The sequence below is a fragment of the Coloeus monedula genome (genome assembly GCF_965178545.1).
Source record: "Coloeus monedula genome assembly, chromosome: 17".
Classification (NCBI taxonomy): Eukaryota; Metazoa; Chordata; class Aves; order Passeriformes; family Corvidae; genus Coloeus; species Coloeus monedula.
This window is the reverse complement of record NC_138797.1, coordinates 764268-784370: the sequence shown is the minus strand read 5'-3', so window position 1 is coordinate 784370 and position 20103 is coordinate 764268. Positions and strand designations below refer to the sequence as shown.

General features: G+C 46.4%; 1 protein-coding gene across 7 annotated transcripts in view; it reads left to right on the top strand.

Moving 5' to 3' along the window:
* The window catches only part of NCOA6 (nuclear receptor coactivator 6), a 44318-nt gene extending 26330 nt beyond the window's left edge, over positions 1-17988 (top strand). For 6 of the 7 annotated variants that reach the window (XM_082292882.1, XM_082292880.1, XM_082292881.1 and 3 more), the window contains 6 exons: positions 3781-3902; positions 4791-7784; positions 9344-9412; positions 11333-11369; positions 14219-14367; positions 17303-17988. In XM_082292882.1, coding sequence (XP_082149008.1) covers positions 3781-3902; positions 4791-7784; positions 9344-9412; positions 11333-11369; positions 14219-14367; positions 17303-17349 — 3418 coding nt within the window. In that variant the 3' untranslated portion in view covers positions 17350-17988. Of the gene's footprint in view, positions 1-3780; positions 3903-4790; positions 7785-9343; positions 9413-11332; positions 11370-14218; positions 14368-14496 lie in introns of all 7 variants that reach the window. The other variant, XM_082292877.1, reaches the window with a different exon arrangement.
* Positions 17989-20103: the final 2115 nt, after the last annotated feature.

The following is a 20103-nucleotide window of genomic DNA, read 5'->3' as shown; positions in this document are numbered from 1 at the left end:
TCAATTACAGCTTTTCTAATGAGCTCTGACAGCTCAGTTCCAGCTCCTAAATAAGGCTTTGAATCAGATTTCGGTGTAATTAACAAGGGAACCAGAATGTTGTTCTGATATGGATGAGCATTTTGGTTCTACAGGGACTATATCAATACTTGACCCTTGCAGAAGCACTAAGAAGAGAGCTGTTCTTACAAAAGTTCCTGAGTATTCTCCAGCAAAAAGAGGGAGAGTGCAGTGCAAGCTGCTGTAACACCCTCCTGCCTCCCTCACTCTCAGCTTCCCTCACATCGTTGGGCAAGCTCAGCATTTTCCTGCCTTGGAACTGGCAGGAATTAAATCCAATTTGGATCACTTTCTCTTGCATCAGAAGCAAATATGATGCTTTTCATCTCAGCTTCCTCTCTGTCATTCTTCCTCAGAAATGTTAGAATTCAGAGCAGCAAGCCTTGTGTGGAAATGCAGCTAATTTGATAAAGACACTAAAAAGAAATAATTTCTGAGAAATAATAACAGTAACAAAAATACAATTAGTAATATGGATTGCAGACTGAGTCGTGTTGGAATGTAAATAGGCTAAGTGAGCTATTGAAAGAGTTTATTCACCTGAGTCTAAAATAATTTCAAGGGTTTGCTTAATTGAGCAACTTTGCATTGGAATGAAACCCAGGTCATTTTGGTTGTTTAAAAGCATTTGCATCTGTGTGCTGAACCTGAAGACTGTGGGTAATGGGATGTAAACTGAGGAGCAGGATGCTAGCTGGAATGGGATTGTGGATAAAACAGGTTGGTTAATTCTATTAAATCCATGCACAAACAAGCAGTTGTTTAATATTGCCCTGTGCACAGACTATGAACACCCTGTGCACTGGTAGAACAGAAATAATCCACTGTGGAAGGTCATTCCCAGTGCTGCCATTCAGGTTTGCAGTGCCCAGTGCAGGTGGTGACAGCACTGCAGGACAAAGAGGCTTTTCCCAGACAGACTCAGAGGGTTTCACTGCAGCTCTGGGGGTGCCCGTCCCCTGGCAGAGCTGGGAAATGCCCTCACCCAGCAGCAGGGGAGGAGCCTCTGTTCCACCAGAGCTGCTGCTCCTGGGCCAGGCTGGCTCTGCCACACCTGGCATTTTAGGTTTGCTCTCCTGATGGCACAGCTGCCACCTTCGTTGGTTTGGGTTTTCCTGGAGTTCTCTCTCTGCTCTGATGAGAGATTTGTGTCTGAAGGTTGTACTTCAGAGCGCAGCTGGTGGAGCAGAGGTCCTGCTGATGACAATCCAGACTGTACCTGGGGTGCAGATACTTTTATATATTTTTTTACCTCTAGAGCAATAGAAAAGAAGAATAAACATGGAATATTTTGTCCCTCACACAAACATCTTGTTATTCATATTCTGGTTTTTTTTCACCAATGGTGGTTGCTAAACATGCCCAGTGAATTTCAGCTGTGTTTGAGATTCAGTTGATGTTTAAATTTCCCAGCAGTGATGGAAGCAGCCTTTCCTGCCATAGCTGCTCTTCACTGGCAAACCAAGTTCGGGTCTGTTCTGCCAGATTTGCACAGACCCAGCTGGCAGGAGATGTTTGCTGAGGATCCACTGTGCACCAGGTTTGTTCTCTGTGTTAAACCTGTCTGTGCAGTGATGCTGTGTATCAGCTTTGAGCTGAACTTTAACTGTAGCATTTTTAATCTCCCACCATTTTAAATAAATAGCAAATTGACACATCGGAGATTACATTCACAATTTTAGGCATTCTTTCAGTTCGCATGGCTGGCACCTGCACCAAAGGCTGCAGTTCCTCTGGGTGATTTTGCTGCCAGAATTTTTGTTCATTTGTGGCTGTTAATATAATGCTCTGGGGCATATCTCTGCATTTTGCCAGTTTTCATCAAATTCATTAGTGGAGGCATGTAAGCCTACCCCACCTGCATCACAAAAATTGGTGATGTGCTGGGTTAGACACAGCATTGCACTCCAGGTGCTTTCCTTGGCAGTACTTGCCCTCAGCAGCAATGGCTGGAAATTTTGTGTTTGCCCTATTTTCACCTTTCTTCTCTCTTGGTGTATGTTCTCCCCTGTTTTGACCCACAAAAATTCAGGGATTTCCAGTCACATGCTGCTTTTTGAATGTTGATTAGGTAGCATTAGGACAGGCCAGGGTGTCTCCATGGGTGTCTACAGCTTTGGGTCAACTGTACCGACGCCAGAAACTTATTCTCAAGTAAATTGAAATAGGACAGATCTCCCCACCTTTATGTATTTCAAATTCTTATTTTGCTGAAAATGTTACTTTTGTCCGTGGCATTTCTGCATGATTCTGCCTCTTTTTATTGGCAGTGTACTTTTTTTGATGTCTTTAATTTTAGCTTAGAGCTTTTCTTACATAGATCTTCCCATAACCTTCATGAAGGTGATAAGCAGTTTAGTTCTTCTACTCTTGATCCCTCTGTTTTACATCCTCTGACCATATATATTGATAGCTATAGAAACTTGGGGTTTTTCTGAGTCTGCAAAATCTGTCTTGATTTAGTGGAAGTATTGGGCATTGAGTCTGAACAATTTTTAATTGTCCTAGAGAGTCTCCTGCAGCATCAGATTGCTCAGGAGAAGGACTTGGGGGAGCTGGTGGGTGACAAACTGAATGTGACCCAGCAATGTGCCCTCACAGCCTCGAGTCCTGGGCTGACCCCACAGTGTGAGCAGCAGGTCCAGGGGGATTCTGCCCCTCTGCCCTGCTCAGGTGAGACCCCACCTGCAGAGCTGCCCCAGCCCCGAGGGACAAGAAGGACACTCCTCTGGAGAGAGTCCAGAGGAGGCCCCGGAGCTGCTCCAAGGGCTGGAGCCCCTCTGCTCTGGAGCCAGGCTGAGAGAGCTGGGGGTGCTCACCTGGGGAAGAGAAGGCTCTGGGGGCACCTTAGAGCCCCTTGCAGGGCCTAAAGAAGCTCCAGGAGAGCTGGAGAGGGACTGGGGACAAGGGCTGGAGGGACAGGACACAGGGAATGGCTTCCCACTGCCAGAGGGCAGGGATGGATGGGAGATTGGGAAGGAATTGTTCCCTGGGAGGGTGGGGAGGCCCTGGCACAGGGTGCCCAGAGAAGCTGTGGCTGCCCCATCCCTGGCAGTGTCCAAGGCCAGGTTGGACAGGGCTTGGAGCAACCTGGGATAGTGGAAGGTGTCCCTGCCCGTGGCAGGGGCTGGAATGAGATGAGCCTTTAAGGTCCCTTCCAACCCAGACCAGCACGGGATCACTTACAGAGCCCCAGAACCACCCAGGTCTGTGCTCTGGAGGGTGACTGCAGTGCCTGACACATCAGTGCAGTTGTGCTGTGATGTTATCAGAGGTCTTGGATACCCTGAGTGAGTCACTTCTGGGTGCAGTACTGGAAGAAAAGGTGCTACCATTAAAACAAATTAAAAATGCATCTACCCATGGCACTTGCTTATCCACAGAGATGTCATAGGGAAGCCTGCTTAGTTGAAATATGTGTAGCTCTATCATTTGCAACATCTCTTAGTTATAAAGCTCAGATTCACAGTAGAAATAAATGTTTCTGATCAACAGAGCACCAAGCAACTTGTTTCCTTTTCAGTAGTCCTTAAGGCAGTGACTATACACAGACCTGGTGTGTGTGTTCCAGTCTGGCAAGTTACCTCAGAGGCATTTCAGTGGGTTATTCCAGGTCTGTGGAGAGTGCTAGGAATTAATTACTGGAGTACTTGGTTATAGAAGCAGAAATCAAACACTGATGTAGGGGCTGGATCTTAATTGTGATTATTTTTCTTTCAGTTCTTCAGAATCACGTCCAGCTGGCCTGGAGGAGAGTGATCAGTCGTCGATGTCTGGAGACCAAGGAATGAATTTAGATAAGTCAGGCCCTAAACTCTCAGATTTTGCAAGTAGGCCACCAGGTAGAAGGATTTTTCTGTGATTATCTGAATGTAATAACTGCAGGAGAGCTTTTAACTGATCTTTGTGACAGTTGTATTTTATTTATGCTATCACACATTCAAGTTCAAACTTTTTTTCCTCCTAGTAAGTAACTGGTGCCATTGTTTAAGTGTTTTCTTTGGGTTAGCTCAAAATGAAGAGGTGGCCCCATTCTCAGGTATCATCCTGAGGTATCATACTGAGTACTGTAGAGTTATTCAGCAGTAACATAACTGATAAAAAAATGTTGTGTTTCTAGATGTAGCACAGACTGATGTCTTAAAAATTTAGCATTGACCAATAGCTGATTTTTGAGAAGAAACAGGGGTTGTAGTTGGAATGATCCTTTGCATGTAGAGAGGATTAAATCTAAAGTCTGCAATAGGATTTATATTATAAACCACACGGGGGGTCCTTAGCATGTTTTTGGCTGAGTAATGCATGGCAAATGCTACTTTGTACTCTAGAAAATGTCAGGTCTGTAGCAGGTGTGCTGCAGGGCTGTCAAACTGAAGTTTGCTTTAAGGAGTAATAATTAGTGGAAGTCCAGCTCCGTGTTTGTCAGTGCAAGGAAGCCCGTGGGCTGTTGCAGAGACTTCTCAGCTGGTGTGAACCTGGGTTAGTAGCTGATACAATACACTAAGAGATCTCCAGTTAAATCTCATGCAAGTCATACATGAAGTAAAACTATTTCTATGAATTAAGTAAAATCTTCGGCTTTGTTTGTAAAGCCTGTTTTGTTAATGTGGCTCCCATCCAGGATAAACAGGCTCCAGGCTGTACTTTCTATCCAATCCTGTTTGTTAGAGAAATTCTGCTTCCTCTGATCTTTGGTTGGTTTTAATGAATGTGTCATCCTGTTGCCTTAGGTTATCCATCTCAGCCGGTGGAGCAGAGGCCACTTCAGCAGATGCCACCTCAGCTCATGCCACACACGCAGCAGCCCCAGCCCCAGCAGCAGCAGCAGCCCCAGCCAGCCCCCCAGCAAGGCCAGGCACCCCCCCAGACCCCACAGCAGCAGCAGCAGATGATGATGATGCTGATGATGCAACAGGATCCCAAATCAGTCAGGCTGCCTGTGTCCCAGGGGGTTCACCCCCCCAGGGGGCCCCTGAACCCAGATGCTCAGCGGATGCCGATGCAGCAGAGCGGGAACATGCCGGTGATGGTGAACCTCCAGGGGCCTGGGCCGGTGCCTCCATCTCCTGACAAACAGAGACTGGCCCTGCCGGGCAATCCTCCTCTGGGAAACAATGCCAGGAAAATGGTTTATCCAGATAACGTACAGAATCCTTCCAGCTCTCCCCTCAGAGAGGTGTCATCAGTACCCTCTCTTCCAGAAGGAGGTGGAGCTGAGGGCCCTCCGACATCAGGAGCTCAGAATAATTTGACATCTCATTTAGTAGTTTCACAGAACCAGTTAATGATGACAGGACCCAAGCCTGGACCATCCCCACTTTCAGCTGCCCAAGGTGCAAGTCCCCAGCAGCAGTCTAGTTCTCTGTCTAGTGCTCTTACACACCATTTTCCCAATGTTGCTGCCCCATCACAAACTTCAAGGCCTAAAACCCCAAACAGAGCAAGCCCAAGGCCATATTACCCTCAGACTCCTAATAACCGTCCACCCAGCACAGAACCCTCAGAAATTAGCCTGTCTCCAGAGAGGCTCAATGCTTCTATAGCTGGCCTGTTCCCTCCCCAGATCAATATTCCTTTACCTCCCAGGCCTAGCCTCAACAGAGGATTTGATCAGCAGGGTCTGAATCCCACTACTTTAAAGGCCATTGGACAAGCCCCATCAAATCTCACAATTAACAATCAGTCCAGTTTTACTGCCTCACAGTCACACAAATTGGAAGGTGTGGTCATCAATTCAGGCAAACAAACCAACACTGGAGGAACAAAGAGAGCAAGTCCAAGCAATAGTAGAAGGTCCAGTCCTGGATCCAGTAGGAAAACTACGCCAAGCCCTGGCAGACAGAATTCAAAAGCAGCTAAATTATCATTGACAACTCAGCAGAATCCATCTCTCTTGCAGAACATGGAATTACAAAGAAATATGATGGCTGGTCCCTCTTCTTTGCCAACACCTGTGACTACAAGTTTTCAAAATAATTCCATTTTGAGTAACCAGAATCCTGCAGTTTCTGTACCTGCTGTGACTGGCATTCCTGAAGACAATAAGGAGAGCCTTAGTGTGCCTCAAGATACTGAGAGTCAAAGTGCACAAGGTGTCCAAGGTAGCAAAGACCAGCCCACTATGGAACTGAAAGGTGTCCCTACTCCAGAAATGAAAGTGGTGGTTCCTGAAGAGCAGGCAAAAAAAGATGGGCAAGCCTTAGACAGCAGTAAGCTCCCAGTCATGGAGGAAAGTAAAACCATGGTATCTCCAGCTATGAGGGAGGCACCAACTTCTCTAAGTCAACTTCTTGACAATTCTGGAGCTCCTAATGTGACCATTAAGCCCCCTGGGCTGACAGGTCTTGAAATGGCACCGATAGTCCCCACTGGTGAGGAGCTAAAGAAGATAGCTGTCATTCCTCCACTGCAGGATTCATCCTTGAGCAAGGAGCCATCTAATTCACTTAGCCTGCCTCAAAATAATGAGCCCTGTCCAAATCCAGGGCACCAGGAACTGGGAGAAGTGAACTCAAGCGTGGCACAGAGTGTTCCTCCAGTAATGCAGAGGCCTGTCAGTTCTTCTTCTATTTCAGGTCCTTTACCCCCCAACCAGATAACAGTTTTTGTGACTTCCAACCCTATTACATCTGCTGCTAATACATCAGCTCCATTGCCATCCCACTTGCAATCTGCGTTAGTGTCCACTGTTGTCACCATGCCCAATGTGGGGAGCAAAGTGATGGTTTCGGAAGGACAGTCCGCGGTTCAGTCCAGCGCCCGGCCGCAGTTCATCACACCTGTGTTCATAAACTCATCCTCAATCATCCAGGTGATGAAGGGCTCTCAGTCCAGCACGATTCCAGCAGCCCCCATGACTTCTAACTCAAGCCTGATGCCTCAGTCGGTCGCGGTTGTTGGTCCTTTGCATATCCCACAGAATATCAAGTTCTCCTCTGGGCCCGCTCCTCCCAGCACCTCATCCACCAGTCCTGTGTCCAGTATTCCCACCAGCAGATCACTCGTTCTGAATCCCTTGGCATCTCCTGTCCAACTGCCTTCTTCTGCTCCAACTCCCTCCAGTGTTCCTTCACACCTTCCTGCTCAGCAAGCCAAGGACTTCAGCCCGGAGGAGCCTTCCCAAGGTGCAGGGTCGGGTGAGCAGTGCCCTGTGCCAGCAGCCCAGTCGGGACCTGTTGTTTCCCCTCTGCTTACAAGCAGCCCGGGATCTGGGAACAGGCGCAGTCCTGTTTCATCCAGCAAGGGAAAGGGAAAAGTAGACAAGATTGGCCAACTCCTGCTGACTAAAGCGTGCAAGAAGGTCACTGGCTCCCTGGAGAAAGGGGAAGAGCAGTATGCTTTGGATGGAGAAACAGACGGTCAGGGACTAGAAACCTCGCTCCCAAATAGTTTGGGAACAGAGCAACCACCAGCAGAACTCGATAACAAAAGCGGGACACCTCCAGCAGCCAGCGTTACAAAACAGAGCACTTCTGCGCCCGGCAGCTCGAGCCTCAGCCCCGCGGCGGCCGCTCCCTCCTGCGCGTCCCCGGGCGCGCCCCCGAGCGCTCCCGCCCCCGGCGCGCTCCCGGCCGCAGCCCCCCCGGCCGGAGCCCCCCCGGCAGCCCCGGAGCCCGCGGGCCCCAGCGCCAGCAGCGGCAGCCCCGGCGGGGGCCCGGAGCAGAGCGGGAGCGCCGCGGCCGAGGAGAAGCCCGCAGCACCCCCGGAGCTGCTGCAGAGCGCAGGTGAGTGCGGGGCTGCGCGGGGCTCGGGGGGAGCGAGCTGGCTGCGGGACATCCCGGGGGCTGCTCTCCGCGAGCACCAGAAAATATAGGCTCTGCTGGCCAGGCTGCCAGCTGCTTGTTTGTTTCTAACAGCTGGGTGATACACAGGCTTGTATTCACCAAGATTTGAGTTCAGATGTTTTATTTCGCTTTCCGTTTGCTGCTTCAGTGGGGTATTTGTCATGAACAGAGGATTCAGTAACTTCATGTAACTGTTGGAAGCAAGGAGGAAAAGCAGATGTATCAGTAATGACAAGTGTTTAGGGTGCCTTTTATACTGGTAGATACTCTGGGATTCTGCTTTGGTCTTGCCATAGACTTTTGATTTTGTAAATTATTTCAATTTATTGACTTAATTATGATATTTTGAATTAATCCTAATAATACTATTTCCCTCTCTGAATAAGCTTCACCCTCTAGGGAAATTACTGAATAACCTCCAGAACAGAAGGAAAAAACAACCCCCACCATGCCTTTTTGTCTAGGGAAGAACTTAAATGCTCATTTCAGAGAAATTAAGGAAAAGGTTGACTGCATTCAATTTGAAAACATAAGATACCTTTACACCTGAGCTTTGCTGTTTTAATTTGAGCATCTGACAGACTCTATATATTACATTGATGCTATTTCTTGATGTCATTTTTAATTTATTGAATCTGGTGTGGACATAAACCTATCACTCTTGAAGTGAGCTGAGTGTTGTGCTTTACAACATGAATTAGACACAGAAAATAAAATCATGGATGATCAAATCCACAGAAGTCAGGGCAAATGAAAACTTCAGCCTCAGTGTGACTTTCCCTGTAGCTGTTGGATGTCATAGCTGTATGCCACTGGAAAATGGAAATGCTTCCTTTGAGCTTCACAGAGGAGTTCCGGCTTTCTAGGAGAAAAATGGAAGTGATAGTCTTTATTTAAGCAGGAATGTTAAACTTTTTGTCTTCCTGTTCTCTGTCAATACACTATCACATAGAAGGCTAGAAAGCATTAGCCCAACAAAAATTATTTTTCCATCTGATTTTTTTACTTGTCAACCTAAGAAAGGTTAAGTTGTCATCTTATTGCCAAAGGCCTTCAAGGGCAATTCTGGAGCATATTGTGCACTTTAATTGAAGGAGTGAGGGCACTGATTTGTTAGGAATATACTGTTTTCCCCCAGAACCTCTGTTGAAATGAACATTAAAATAACGGAGACTAAACTATTGAAATTTTAGGACTCCTTTAATGTCTCAGACTGCTGAAAAACTGTTACTTTTTGAAATGTGGTTTATGATACTTCCATTTCATCACTCATTCTAGTTTGAGAAAACTTGCTTGGGATAGTTTTGCCAAAGTTTGTTTTAAAAAGGGGGAGGCACATGGTGGGAGGGAAGTGGAGGGTAGATTAAAAATACTGCATCTGTAAATGCTGAAGTGCAGCCAGCTGGGAGAGAGGGCATTTTGTACCAGCCTGATCACACCACAGGAACTCCTTTGACTCCCTTTGACAATAATGCTTTTTCCCTTCACTTTTATTCTAGCATCCTCTCAACATTTAACACAGAAAAAAAGTTCAGTTGCAACATCAGAAAGTACTGTTCAAAGAACAGGTAAATCTTCCTTTGGAAAAGCAGAATAGAGGTGAACTAAACCCTTTATGTTTGGAACTGAAAATGCATTTATTTGAATGCATATTCAGTGGTCACTAACACACCGGCTATTTTGGGGGTTGGGTGGGGTTTTTTATTGGGTTTTTTATTATTATTTGTGCCTTTGGGATTGTTTTTCTTTGCTACTTACATTGTGCTTTGGAGGTCTCCAAAGCCTTGTGGGAGATTCAGGATGGGGTCAAGTAAAAAATGAAAAAATCACCGAGGAAGGTTTTAGGCATTCAGTGATAAATTGGAGGGACTGGATTTGTAATGATACAGTGTGTTTGAATTTTGAAGTTCTATTCAGAGCTAGTAAGAGGGGTCTTTCTTTCATTGCACACTTCTGAATATAGAAATATGGTCATGCCATGCTGGGAATGTGTTTTAGAGTTGTCATCCTTTTTTTCTGTTCATGCCCCCTCAGCAGTGTTTCAGGATGGAGCCCTGGCAGATGACTTTGTGGTGTTGCCATCTACTATCATGGTGTTTCACTGTCAGTTTTGGGGTGGTTTAAAAAAGTAATTCCCAAGCTGAGTAGGGAAAACGGATAGATGTGGGCTTACTTATGGGAAGTGCCACTCTCCATCCATTTGCTATCTCTCATCTGATTAGAAATAGAGTTTTTGGAAAGTAGAAATTGTACAAAATCGTTTTCTTTGAATTTCCACTAAGCCAAAGTGGTCATATACCCTTGTTTTTTCACATCTGACTCATTGCCCTGTGCTGCTGTGACTATACTGGGGAGTTCCTGCTGGGGGAAGCACTGGTGCTATCCATTTTTTGCTGTTGGATAATCTCCCTGTTTAAATTTTGGGTGGGAAAAAAGGTAACTCTTTCCTTATGTTGCTTGGTCTGTTCTTCCTTTGTTCCCAAGACGTCTGTTTTTCTCAGAGGGTGCTATATCCATTTACTCTGAAGAGGCTGATGTTCCAACACTGCAAATTCATCCTGGGAAGACAGACATTACCCATTTTCTTACCTTTTTCATGCCTCTATTCACTGTGCACACTCTAGCTACCTTTGGGTGCTGAATTGCTGTCAAAGGCAAAGCCCCAGTTTGTGCCCCACTGGCCCCAGGTTTGATGAGGGAATTGAGCTGGATCTCGCTGTGGGCAATGAGACAAAGCACAGGGACTTCATCCATGACATTGCAATGGTAATCCCTGAATCTCTGGCAGTTTCTCATGAGAGGGGCTGTGTTTAGGCATAGGTCTTCCCTCTCAACAAAGGATACGGTGGATGTGGAGAGAATCAAAAGCCAGACAGTAAAAAGACTTGACATTTTATATGCTGAAAAGGAGAGCTGTTTACTGAGGTGAAGACTCCAAAGGAAACCTGACCTGTATGTATAAAATCACTGAGAGAGGGAGAGAAAACAGGTCGGACTTCTCTTTGCATCATCTCCCCTGAGATATTTTCCAATTCTGTACAGGTGCAATTGGGCTTCAGAAATTTGTCATTAGAAGATATTGCTGTGAAAGGCAGTTGGGTTAAGGCAAATTTTTACATGCACAATAGAGCCAGATGGGTACTTTTAAGGTTTAAAAACGAATAAAACCTAGGTTTAGTAGAAATAAGCTGTCTGAAATGGAAGTTTATAGGGCAAGAAGAGTGTAGCCCTTGTCAGGGAGTTTCTCTACAGTTTTCTTCTGCTTTAATTGTCCCCTGTCTTAGCTGACACTTAGCAGTGTCCTGAAAGCTGCAGTCAGACCAAGCACTTGGCCAATGTGGTATTTGGTATTTTGGCTTGCTTTGCTTTGAGAGAAGCTTGTCCTTGAGATCTAATATGTGATAGAAAAATGTGAGCTAGTCATGCCTTGTCAGCAGGTATGTACTTACTTCTACAGCAGACTTTAAAATTATCTTTTTCTTTTGTAGAACTTGAGACAAATGCTGCAGTAGTTGCTGGTCAAAGGTAAGGAGATAGTTTGTAGATTCAGAGTAGATATAGCTTTCGTGGGAGGAAGTCCCTTTCTCTTTGCTTCAATTGCTCAACCTCTGCTACTGCTTTTCATTTTCTCGGCCATACCCTTTCTTTCCTGCTAGGAAATCAGGCCAGTTGAATGTTCCAAACCATTGCTGAAATGCAATGAATATAAGGTAACTTTTTCCTTAGTCTGTGCTTTGGGCAATGTTTCCTCTCATCCTTTCAGGCCTGGGTGTTTCATGTCCTGGAAGGGTCTTGATGGTCGCACAACAAATCAAAACTAACCACCCAAAGCCTGCAGCTTAGCTGTCATGTGAATTTTTGTTTTCTGAAAGGAAGTCTCTCAAAAGTTTGTTCTTCTGCCTTGAGGATTGTTTTCAACAGTTTTCCTCTATTTGCTTGTTAACACTGCCAAAACTTGATAGGAAAGTCAGGTAGAAACTTCATGTTGTCCTGGTTAAGACGTTCAGGAATTAAAAGATAATATTTCAAATGGTTGTGTTCTGTCAGAAGAAAATACAGTTTCCAAGATTTACTTGGAAGACTCTAAACACCCCAGGCTCTGACTCCGTTGGCAGTGAGAGCCCTTGGGGAGGTTTTTGGCTACTGGTGCTGGCACAGCTGGCCGGGTTTTGGACACTGCCCTCATGGGTGGAGTGACCCCTAGGCCAGGGCAGGAGGGGCAGCCCCTCATTGGGTTCCTCAGGAGATGAGGCAGTGCCTTCCTTCGTAAGGGAGGGAATGCAGCACATTTCCTCAGATCAGGAATGGCTCTGAATGGAATGTTTAACCATATTTACCTTCATTTGGATTGGCATCTTTCAAAGACAAGCTGAAATTTCACAGTGAGTTTTCTTCAGGGTAGAATTTTTCTGAAGAGCTCAAGGTGGGACATTGGCAGCTGAGCCAATTCTCCAAATGAAGTGTCCTTGTGTGACCATCTCCAAACTCACCCAGCACATCAAATTACCACAAGGGCATTCTCAGGGTTTTTCTGGTTGATGCTTTTCTGAGCAAGACTGGAAAAGAAGGGAAGTTTGCAGCCAAACCGGGTCTAGTGATGGCTGATACAGTGGGCAGCTTTGGGCTCCTGGAGTTGAACCACACAGGACAAACTGTGATAGAATCACAGATGGTTTGGGTGGGAAGGGACCTTAAAACTTACCTCATTCCACACCTTCCACTATCCCAGGTTGCTCCAAGCCCAGTCCAGTCTGGCCTTGGACACATCCAGGGATGGGGCAGCCACAGCTTCTCTGGGCACCCTGTGCCAATTTCTCCCTAATATCTAATCTAAACCTACTCTCAGTTTAAAGCCATTTAAAACCTTTAAAACCTTAGGGGAACCTTGCAACCCATAAAGCACTAGAAATATTTTCACTCAGAGTAACTTGATTTCCTCCTATAAAAGGAGGGAAGTGATGTGCTGGTTCCTATGAGACAATCCCAGCTCTGGATTTAGTCACTGGAATCTGTAAAAATTACCTGTACTAACTGAACTTCAGGTGCCTGTTTGCTTCCCTCCAGGGATCCTCTGAGGTAGGTGACTGCTGGTTCAGCTGCCCCAGTTCCATAGGAGAAGACCAGTTTGAGACCTGTTTTGGGGGATCCAGTTTATAGATTGCCCATAGTACTCCCTTATGGGGAAATAGATTTCAGGATTTATTTTGTATCTGAGATAATCTACAATCCATAGTCTCCTCTGCTGCGTGTCCTTCCTTGAGAATGTTTGTCTCTCCTTCCATTGAGAAACTGTTTTATTTCAGGTTTCTGTTACTTAACCTTACCTTTTGAGTGGTTTGAGTCCTTCCCCTCAAAGCAGGACTCATCTGGAGGGTGACACTGCAGTGGCACCTGTCACACACAGGTCACCCTGTGCTGTGTGTTCACTCCAGTCTCTGATTCAGGCAGCTTTCCTTGAAATCCTGCAAGTGTCACCCAAAGGCCCTGAAATGAGCTTTCTTCTTTTCAGTTATCAGCAGAATAATTTATTTAGTTAATTGCTTACCTTTGGATTCCCAGGAGAGAAGTTTAGTTTAAACTTCTGGAACTGCTTAGTCACTAGAAATTGTCTGGCAATAATGCATTAAGGAGAAAACACCCAAAGCTCAGGATGACTTTACAGGGCTGAGAGAGATAAAATAAAGGAGGAATTTGATTACAAAATGTAGCACTCCCGTTATTGTCTCACTGGCAAGAAACAGATTTCCACAGTACCTAAATTAGTATTTTATAGCAGAAGAAGCTTTCTGTTACAAAAAAAAAAAAAAAAAAAAGGATTTTGACTTCAAGCTTTAAAACTTGAAGAAAGTTTTAAAGAAACCTTTTTTTTTTAAATATGTGAAGGAATCACTTGGATCAATGGAGTAAGTCTTTTTAGCAAACCCAAAAAGCTGGCATACTCCCTGAAGAGTTCTTAATTCCTCCTGATGTTCATCTGCAATTTCAACTCTGTACCCCCATACTGCAGCAGTCTCTAATGTAACCTGTTTGCTTTTCCTAGACTTCAGTAATGGTGGCACCTGTGGAAAACAGAGCAGACAATTTATAATGCATCTAATTTCTTGGTCTTCTAATGTTGAAAATATTCTCTTTGAGGACTTCTCAATTCTGTACCCTCTGATAATTTTTGATAGAAATGGACTATACTCTGACTTACTCAGGTCATTTCTTCATCTGATAGAACTTCTGGTATCTCTAGCGTTTCATATCTTCAGTGCTAATAGTCCGGAACTGGCACCTGTGTCGGGCCATCCTCCCTCCAGCTTGTCTGACTTGCATAGAAAAACGTAATTCTTCTCACACTTCATCAGAAATATTTTGTCCCACTTTATTAGTAATGAGACAAAAGAGAATTGTGAAAAGTCTAAAACTCCAAGTAGAAGAAATTCAAGAACAGAGGATTCTGCCGCTTCACAGGAAACTGTAGAGAACGGGCAGCGCAAGAGATCCTCGCGACCCGCGTCTGCATCCGGCACGGCAAAAGGTAACATGCACAGCCACCCTTCCTGGGGACAGGGCAGCTCCTAGCCTGCTTCCCCAGCTATTTGCCCTGGCAGTAGCTGCCTTGTAACGCTGGTTTGCAGCTCGTACACCTTGGGTGCTTTATCTCTAGTTTCAAGGATTTAGCCACAGGTTGGTGTTGAAGCGTTTCCCGGCATCTGCACTGGCAGTAAACCCTGTATGAATTCCTCTTTGGTACATCTGTGGAACTTGTTTTCTGCAGCACTCGCCACCGTGGTGTTCAGCACCTTGCCTAGTTGAATTCTCTTGGCAGAAATGTGTTGCTGTTGGAAGGACTGTACTCAGATCGAAAAGTGACATTTTCCTTTTCCTGAAGCCCGAAAGACACAAGACTTAAGTCTTCCCAAGTGCACGGTCAGCTTTTGCCAAGTCAAATGCCATGGTTCAGGCACGCTCCAGAGGCTGCTGGGGTGGCAGCCGGGAGCATCAGGGAGTGCTGTGTGCTAGCACAGAGCCTCAGCTCTGCTTCCCAACAACATCTGAACTCCTGAAGTTATTAAGCCATGGCATTAGCAGGTGCTGATGTACCTTACTCCTACCCAGGTTACAGCCTTTAACAATTGTGTGATATGCACGCCCAGTGCCAGGCTGAAGCTAATTCTATCAGCTTCTTGTGTTTAAGGGTCAGAAAAATGCTGATGGACCAAAGTTATGCAAGAGAGTAGAGAGAGACCGTCAAGAGGCAACATTCGACCACTATTTTAAAGATAATATACAGAACAAAGAGGTATTAATATAAAATGATTATAAAAGGAAGTCAAGTTGAATTCAGCCACCATTTCCATACTGGAGGTACTAAAGTGTGATGGTAAGAATATTGTGTTTTCAGAGTTTCAGAGAAGCATTCCAGCTTTACGTCATTCTGCAATGACTCCCAAAGATTACACAGGGGACCTATATGTTCTGCACTTTTGTGACTGCTGAATTTAATTACATTTACTACTTGTGGCAGGACTGTGCAGAAGAATCTGAGTCTGTATTGTAAAAATAAATTCTCTTTCATGATTGTGAAAAAAAGTTCGAAAAATGTGAAGCCAGTGTAAAATCCCTGCCTGCGTTTGAGGGGATCTGGAGCGTGTGACCTGCCCCACACGCTGTACTGGGTAAACCTAAAGATGACAACCAGTGACACGTCAAGTTCTGAAAACCTGGGAACAGGAAAGTGCATCAAATTTAAATAATACCAAAACTCTCACAGGGGTTTGTGCTGACTGTGTAATTCACTTACCTCTGTAAATAAAACCCTTGTTTTTAAATCGTGCATCTGAAGCTGCCGCCGTGTCCAAGGGTTTTGCTGGACACTGGGGCGCAGCTCCCAGGGGACACCTGGCTGTGCTGCCTTACCTGTGGGCACACAGCTGCTCCCGAGCTGTGGAGAATGAGCCAAACCAGCTGTGGCAGAGGACAAGGCTGCACGTTAATGAGGTGGCTGCAGGAGTGTCACCTGGTTTGCCACTTGTGCCTGCTCTGTTGTACATTTTCATTAGCCAATCAGAGCTTAATTATTCTGGTTTGGTTGCTCCTGTCCTCATTATGTTATCTGTGTCCTGAGAAACCCCCTAACCCATGGTAAAAGGAATGTGGGGCTGGGAGGAGTTATCTCGTGAGATAGAGGCTGTGTAAAGTCATTATTAGGAAAAAATCAGCAGAGAGAGAGAAGCAGACTTTGACCAGCTGGAGTAGGAACTCGGTTGCTAAGCCTCAGGAAGGAGGAGGCAGAAGGGTCACTGTGAGAGGGTCAGCCCTGTCCACGTGTGTCGGGCACACCCCGGGGTGCAGGGTTTGGGGAGGTGCTGCTGATGCTCCCAAGGGACTGAGCCAGGGACTGAGCGCTGCTGGCCCACTCCTCCTCCCAAACACGGAGCCTTGAGCACCAACGAGGGTGGCAACAGCTGGTGCTGAAGCTACTTCAAAGTCAGCCCTGCTGCTTGGAGGGGCTCCAGGCTGGAGCCGAGCCTGTGGAGATGTTTCACTTCTGAAAATTGGTGCTGTGTTGGTGTTTTCCCTTTTTGGAGTACTTTTCCAGCAAGGGCTGCTTTTAGTGTTTACTGTAGCTTTGAGTTTGTTAAATTTTGAAATGCTGATTGTTTTTCTAATTCCACATGTAACAGCCATGGAGTTGTACTGCTGCTGTTCTAATTTTAGATGGGCTTGGAAATTTTTTTCCCTTTTGACTCTTAAAATACACACAGCTGCAATAGTTTTTGGAAAACATTATGAAGAGCCAAAGAGACATTGCCAACGTTTGAAATCACATTTTTAGAAAGATCTAAAATGCAAATGCCCTTGGTCCTTACTCTTTTTTTTGTTTTGAAATGGAAACTTAGTGCCTTGGTAAGTGCACTGGACATGTCATCTGCCGTCGCCGTGGCCCTGCAGGTGTTAATATTTGTGTCTTTCTGCATCAGCTGTGTTCCTGTGACTCTGTAGACTGCACAGACTTGTTTTCTAATGACTTTCTAAGAACTCAGACAGCTGGGTTGTTAACTGGCATGGCAGGCTCCAAAACACCTCCCCGAGTGTTGTGTAGCTCCATCTCCGTGGCACCTGGGGCTGTGCTTCCCCCCGGGATACGGCTCCCCTGTGGCACGGGGGGGACTGAACATAGGGGACAGTTAAAAATATTTGGCTCTTCTTCTAAAGGCTGTTGGGGCTCCATAAATGTCTGCCTGAGGCCGCTGGTGCCCGGAGAGCAGCGCGGGGGCCCCGGGTGTGTCAGGCTGACGGCCCAGGGCTGTCACAGCTGCTGAAGAGTCAGTCCCGGTGCTGGGGAAATCCTGCTCTCCAGAGCTTTCCACTCTGGTGTGAGTTTGGAAAAATGACAGGGCAGTCTGTGCCCCTCTGGGGAATGGCTTACCGACTCCGTATCCATGCTCTTTTTCTTCTCTTGATTTCAGAAACGAGTGCCAGTGCAATGCAGTCAAAAAGAAGAAAATCCAAGTAAATTACTGCATGGAAACATGAGACTTGTAAATGAGTGTGAATTTACCAATAGCAATTTTGAGCTGTGATTTTTCTTTTTTAAATAAAATTCTGTACAGTAAGTCATTTTAATATTATACTGTTCCCAATAAATGATTTTTTTTTTTCTAAAAAACAGATAAATAGATATAAAAACTGGGTTCTTCTAAAACCCCCTGGATTTGCAAAGTGAAGTCCAGGGTTAGCACATTAGGGTAACGTGTTTGTATGAAATGGAAGGGGAGGGGAAGACAATTGTAAATTTATTTGTTTCCACTTTTCATAAACAATTTAGAATACAGGGTTGTCATTTTTAGGTATTAAAATAATGTAATGTGCTGTTGTTTAAGTACTGTATGTGAATAGCAGTCAGAGGGTTTATAAACAAACCCCATGTTGTTTGGAAATGTAAATAATTTTATTATATAGTAGATCTGATGTATTTGTTGTAGAAATGGACCAGTGAGACAAAAAATAAATTTAAGGGTTTGTATAATGTGGAATCCCTCATGCTCTAAATAAATGTTATTGTCCTATAAATTGGGTTGAATTATTATTAGCAACAACAGCAGCATCGTTCCAAACAGAAGGATTGGAGGGATTATTTAGAGCTCCAGGCCTGCAAGCTCCTTATATGTAGCTTTAGCAAGGAATTTGTTTAACCACAAACAAATTATCCGATGCAGCTGTTCCTGCACAGCAGGGGAAAACGGGAAGGGCACCCTGCTGCCCCCGGGGCTGTGCAGGGAGCAGAGGAGCCCCAGCAGCCTGGCTCCCCACAAAGGGCTGCTCAGCAGGGAACAGGCAGGGAGAAGGCCCAGTTCCGTGGGGTAAAGGCTCGTGCCAGGCAGCAGCCTGGCATCCTTTATGTGGGTAACTCTGCTGCCGTGGGCGCTGGCGGCTGGGATGTGCTGCCACAGAAAGTGGGTCAGGCTCGGTGCTCCCGGGAGCTGCTGGGAGAGCCCGGAGCCTCAGCTCTGTGCACACACACTTGCACCTCTTCCCTTTCTCGCTGAATTTTGAAAATATGTATCTCAAAGTGCTGATTAAATATAAATTGTTATTAAATATAAGTTGTCAGCTTTTATAATCACAGAAATTACCTATTTGTGCACAAGATAACAGGCACTGAGCAAGGCTGATGTCACAGAACCACTGGGGTTGGAAAAGCCCTTTAAAACCATCAAGTCCATCTGTTCCCCCAGCACTGCCAAGGCCACCAACAACCCATGTCCCCAAGCACAGCAACCACACTTTTAAAAAATCCCTCTAGGGATGGGGACTCCACCATTGCCCTGGGCAGCTGTGCCAGGACTTGACAACCCCTTCCATGAAGAAATTTTCTCCAACATCCAACCTGAACCCCCCCTGGTGCAGCTTGAGGCCATTTCCTGTCATCCTGTCCTTGTTTCCTGGGAGAAGAGCCCGACCCCACTCAGCTCCACTGTCCTGTCAGGGAGCTATGGAATGTCCCCCCCAAGTCTCCTTTTCTCCAGGCTGAGTCTCCCCAGCTCTCTCAGCTGCTCGTGGTGCTCCAGCCCCATCCCCAGCCCTGTTCCCTTCTCTGGACATGCTCCAGCCCCTCAAGGTCTTTCTTGCCATGAGGGGCCCAAAACTGACCCCAGGACTGGAGGTGCCTCACCAGTGCCCAGCACAGGGGACAGTCACTGCCCTGGTCCTGCTGCCACACCATGGCTGGTACAGGCCAGGTGCTACTGGCCTCTTGCCCACCTGGCCACACCAGGCTCTTGTTCAGCTGCTGTCACCAACACTCCTGAGGCCTTTCCCACCAGGCAGCTTTCCAGGCACTCTTCAGTGTCTCCATCCTCCCTGCCAGAGTGTGGCTGCTCCGTGTCCCTGCACAGGCACAGTCGATGTGCTGCCCCAGCAGCCCCTCTTTGCTGGGCCCCTGCTTTCCTTTGGGGCTCACCCTGCTCTGTGCTTGGCCTCACTGCTCCTGCTCAGGTTGGGTGGGAAGTTTTGGAGAATGAGGACAAAGTCCACTAAACTGGAAGGTCTTCACAGAAAAGGTCCACACACCAATAAACCAGGGGAAGAGAGGGGATGTGCTTCAGTTTGTGGGAAATACCACACTGTGGGGAGCAGACAAGCTTGAGGTCAGGGTCACCATTTACAAGGACATGGACCTTGGGAAAGGAGAACTGCAAGATCCTGCAGCTGGGAGGAGCCTTGGAAGGAACAAAGGGCCCCTGTACTGGTCCCCTGAGCAGTGCTGGCCTGGGGAGCAGCTCTGCAGTCAGAGCCCTGGAGGAGAGCTGAGCCAGGCTGTGGCCAGGGGGGGCAGTCTGTGGGGCAGGGAAGTGATTGCTCCCCATAGCATTTGGGGAGCTGGAATGTTATCACCTGGTTTCCACCTCCCACCCACCCACAAGATGTTGATAAGGTAGAGGAGACATGAGAGGGCCACCAGGATGGCCTGGGGCTGGAACATCTGGCCAAAAGGAGATACTGAGGGAGATGGGCTTCCTCACCTTTTCATGCTCTGGAGAAGATGGAGCCAGGCTTTTATAGAGATGTGAGCTGAGAGAAAGAGACACCACTGGAATAAACAGAAAGAGAGGAGGTTCTGACTGAACAGGAGAAAATATTCCCCCCGGGATGCAGTGGCAGGACCTCTCTCTGGAGAATTTTAAGCATTGGCTGAACAAAGGCCTGTACAACGTGGTCTGAATTCAGTATTTAACCTGCTGTGGGCAGGGTGTTGGACTGCACCTCC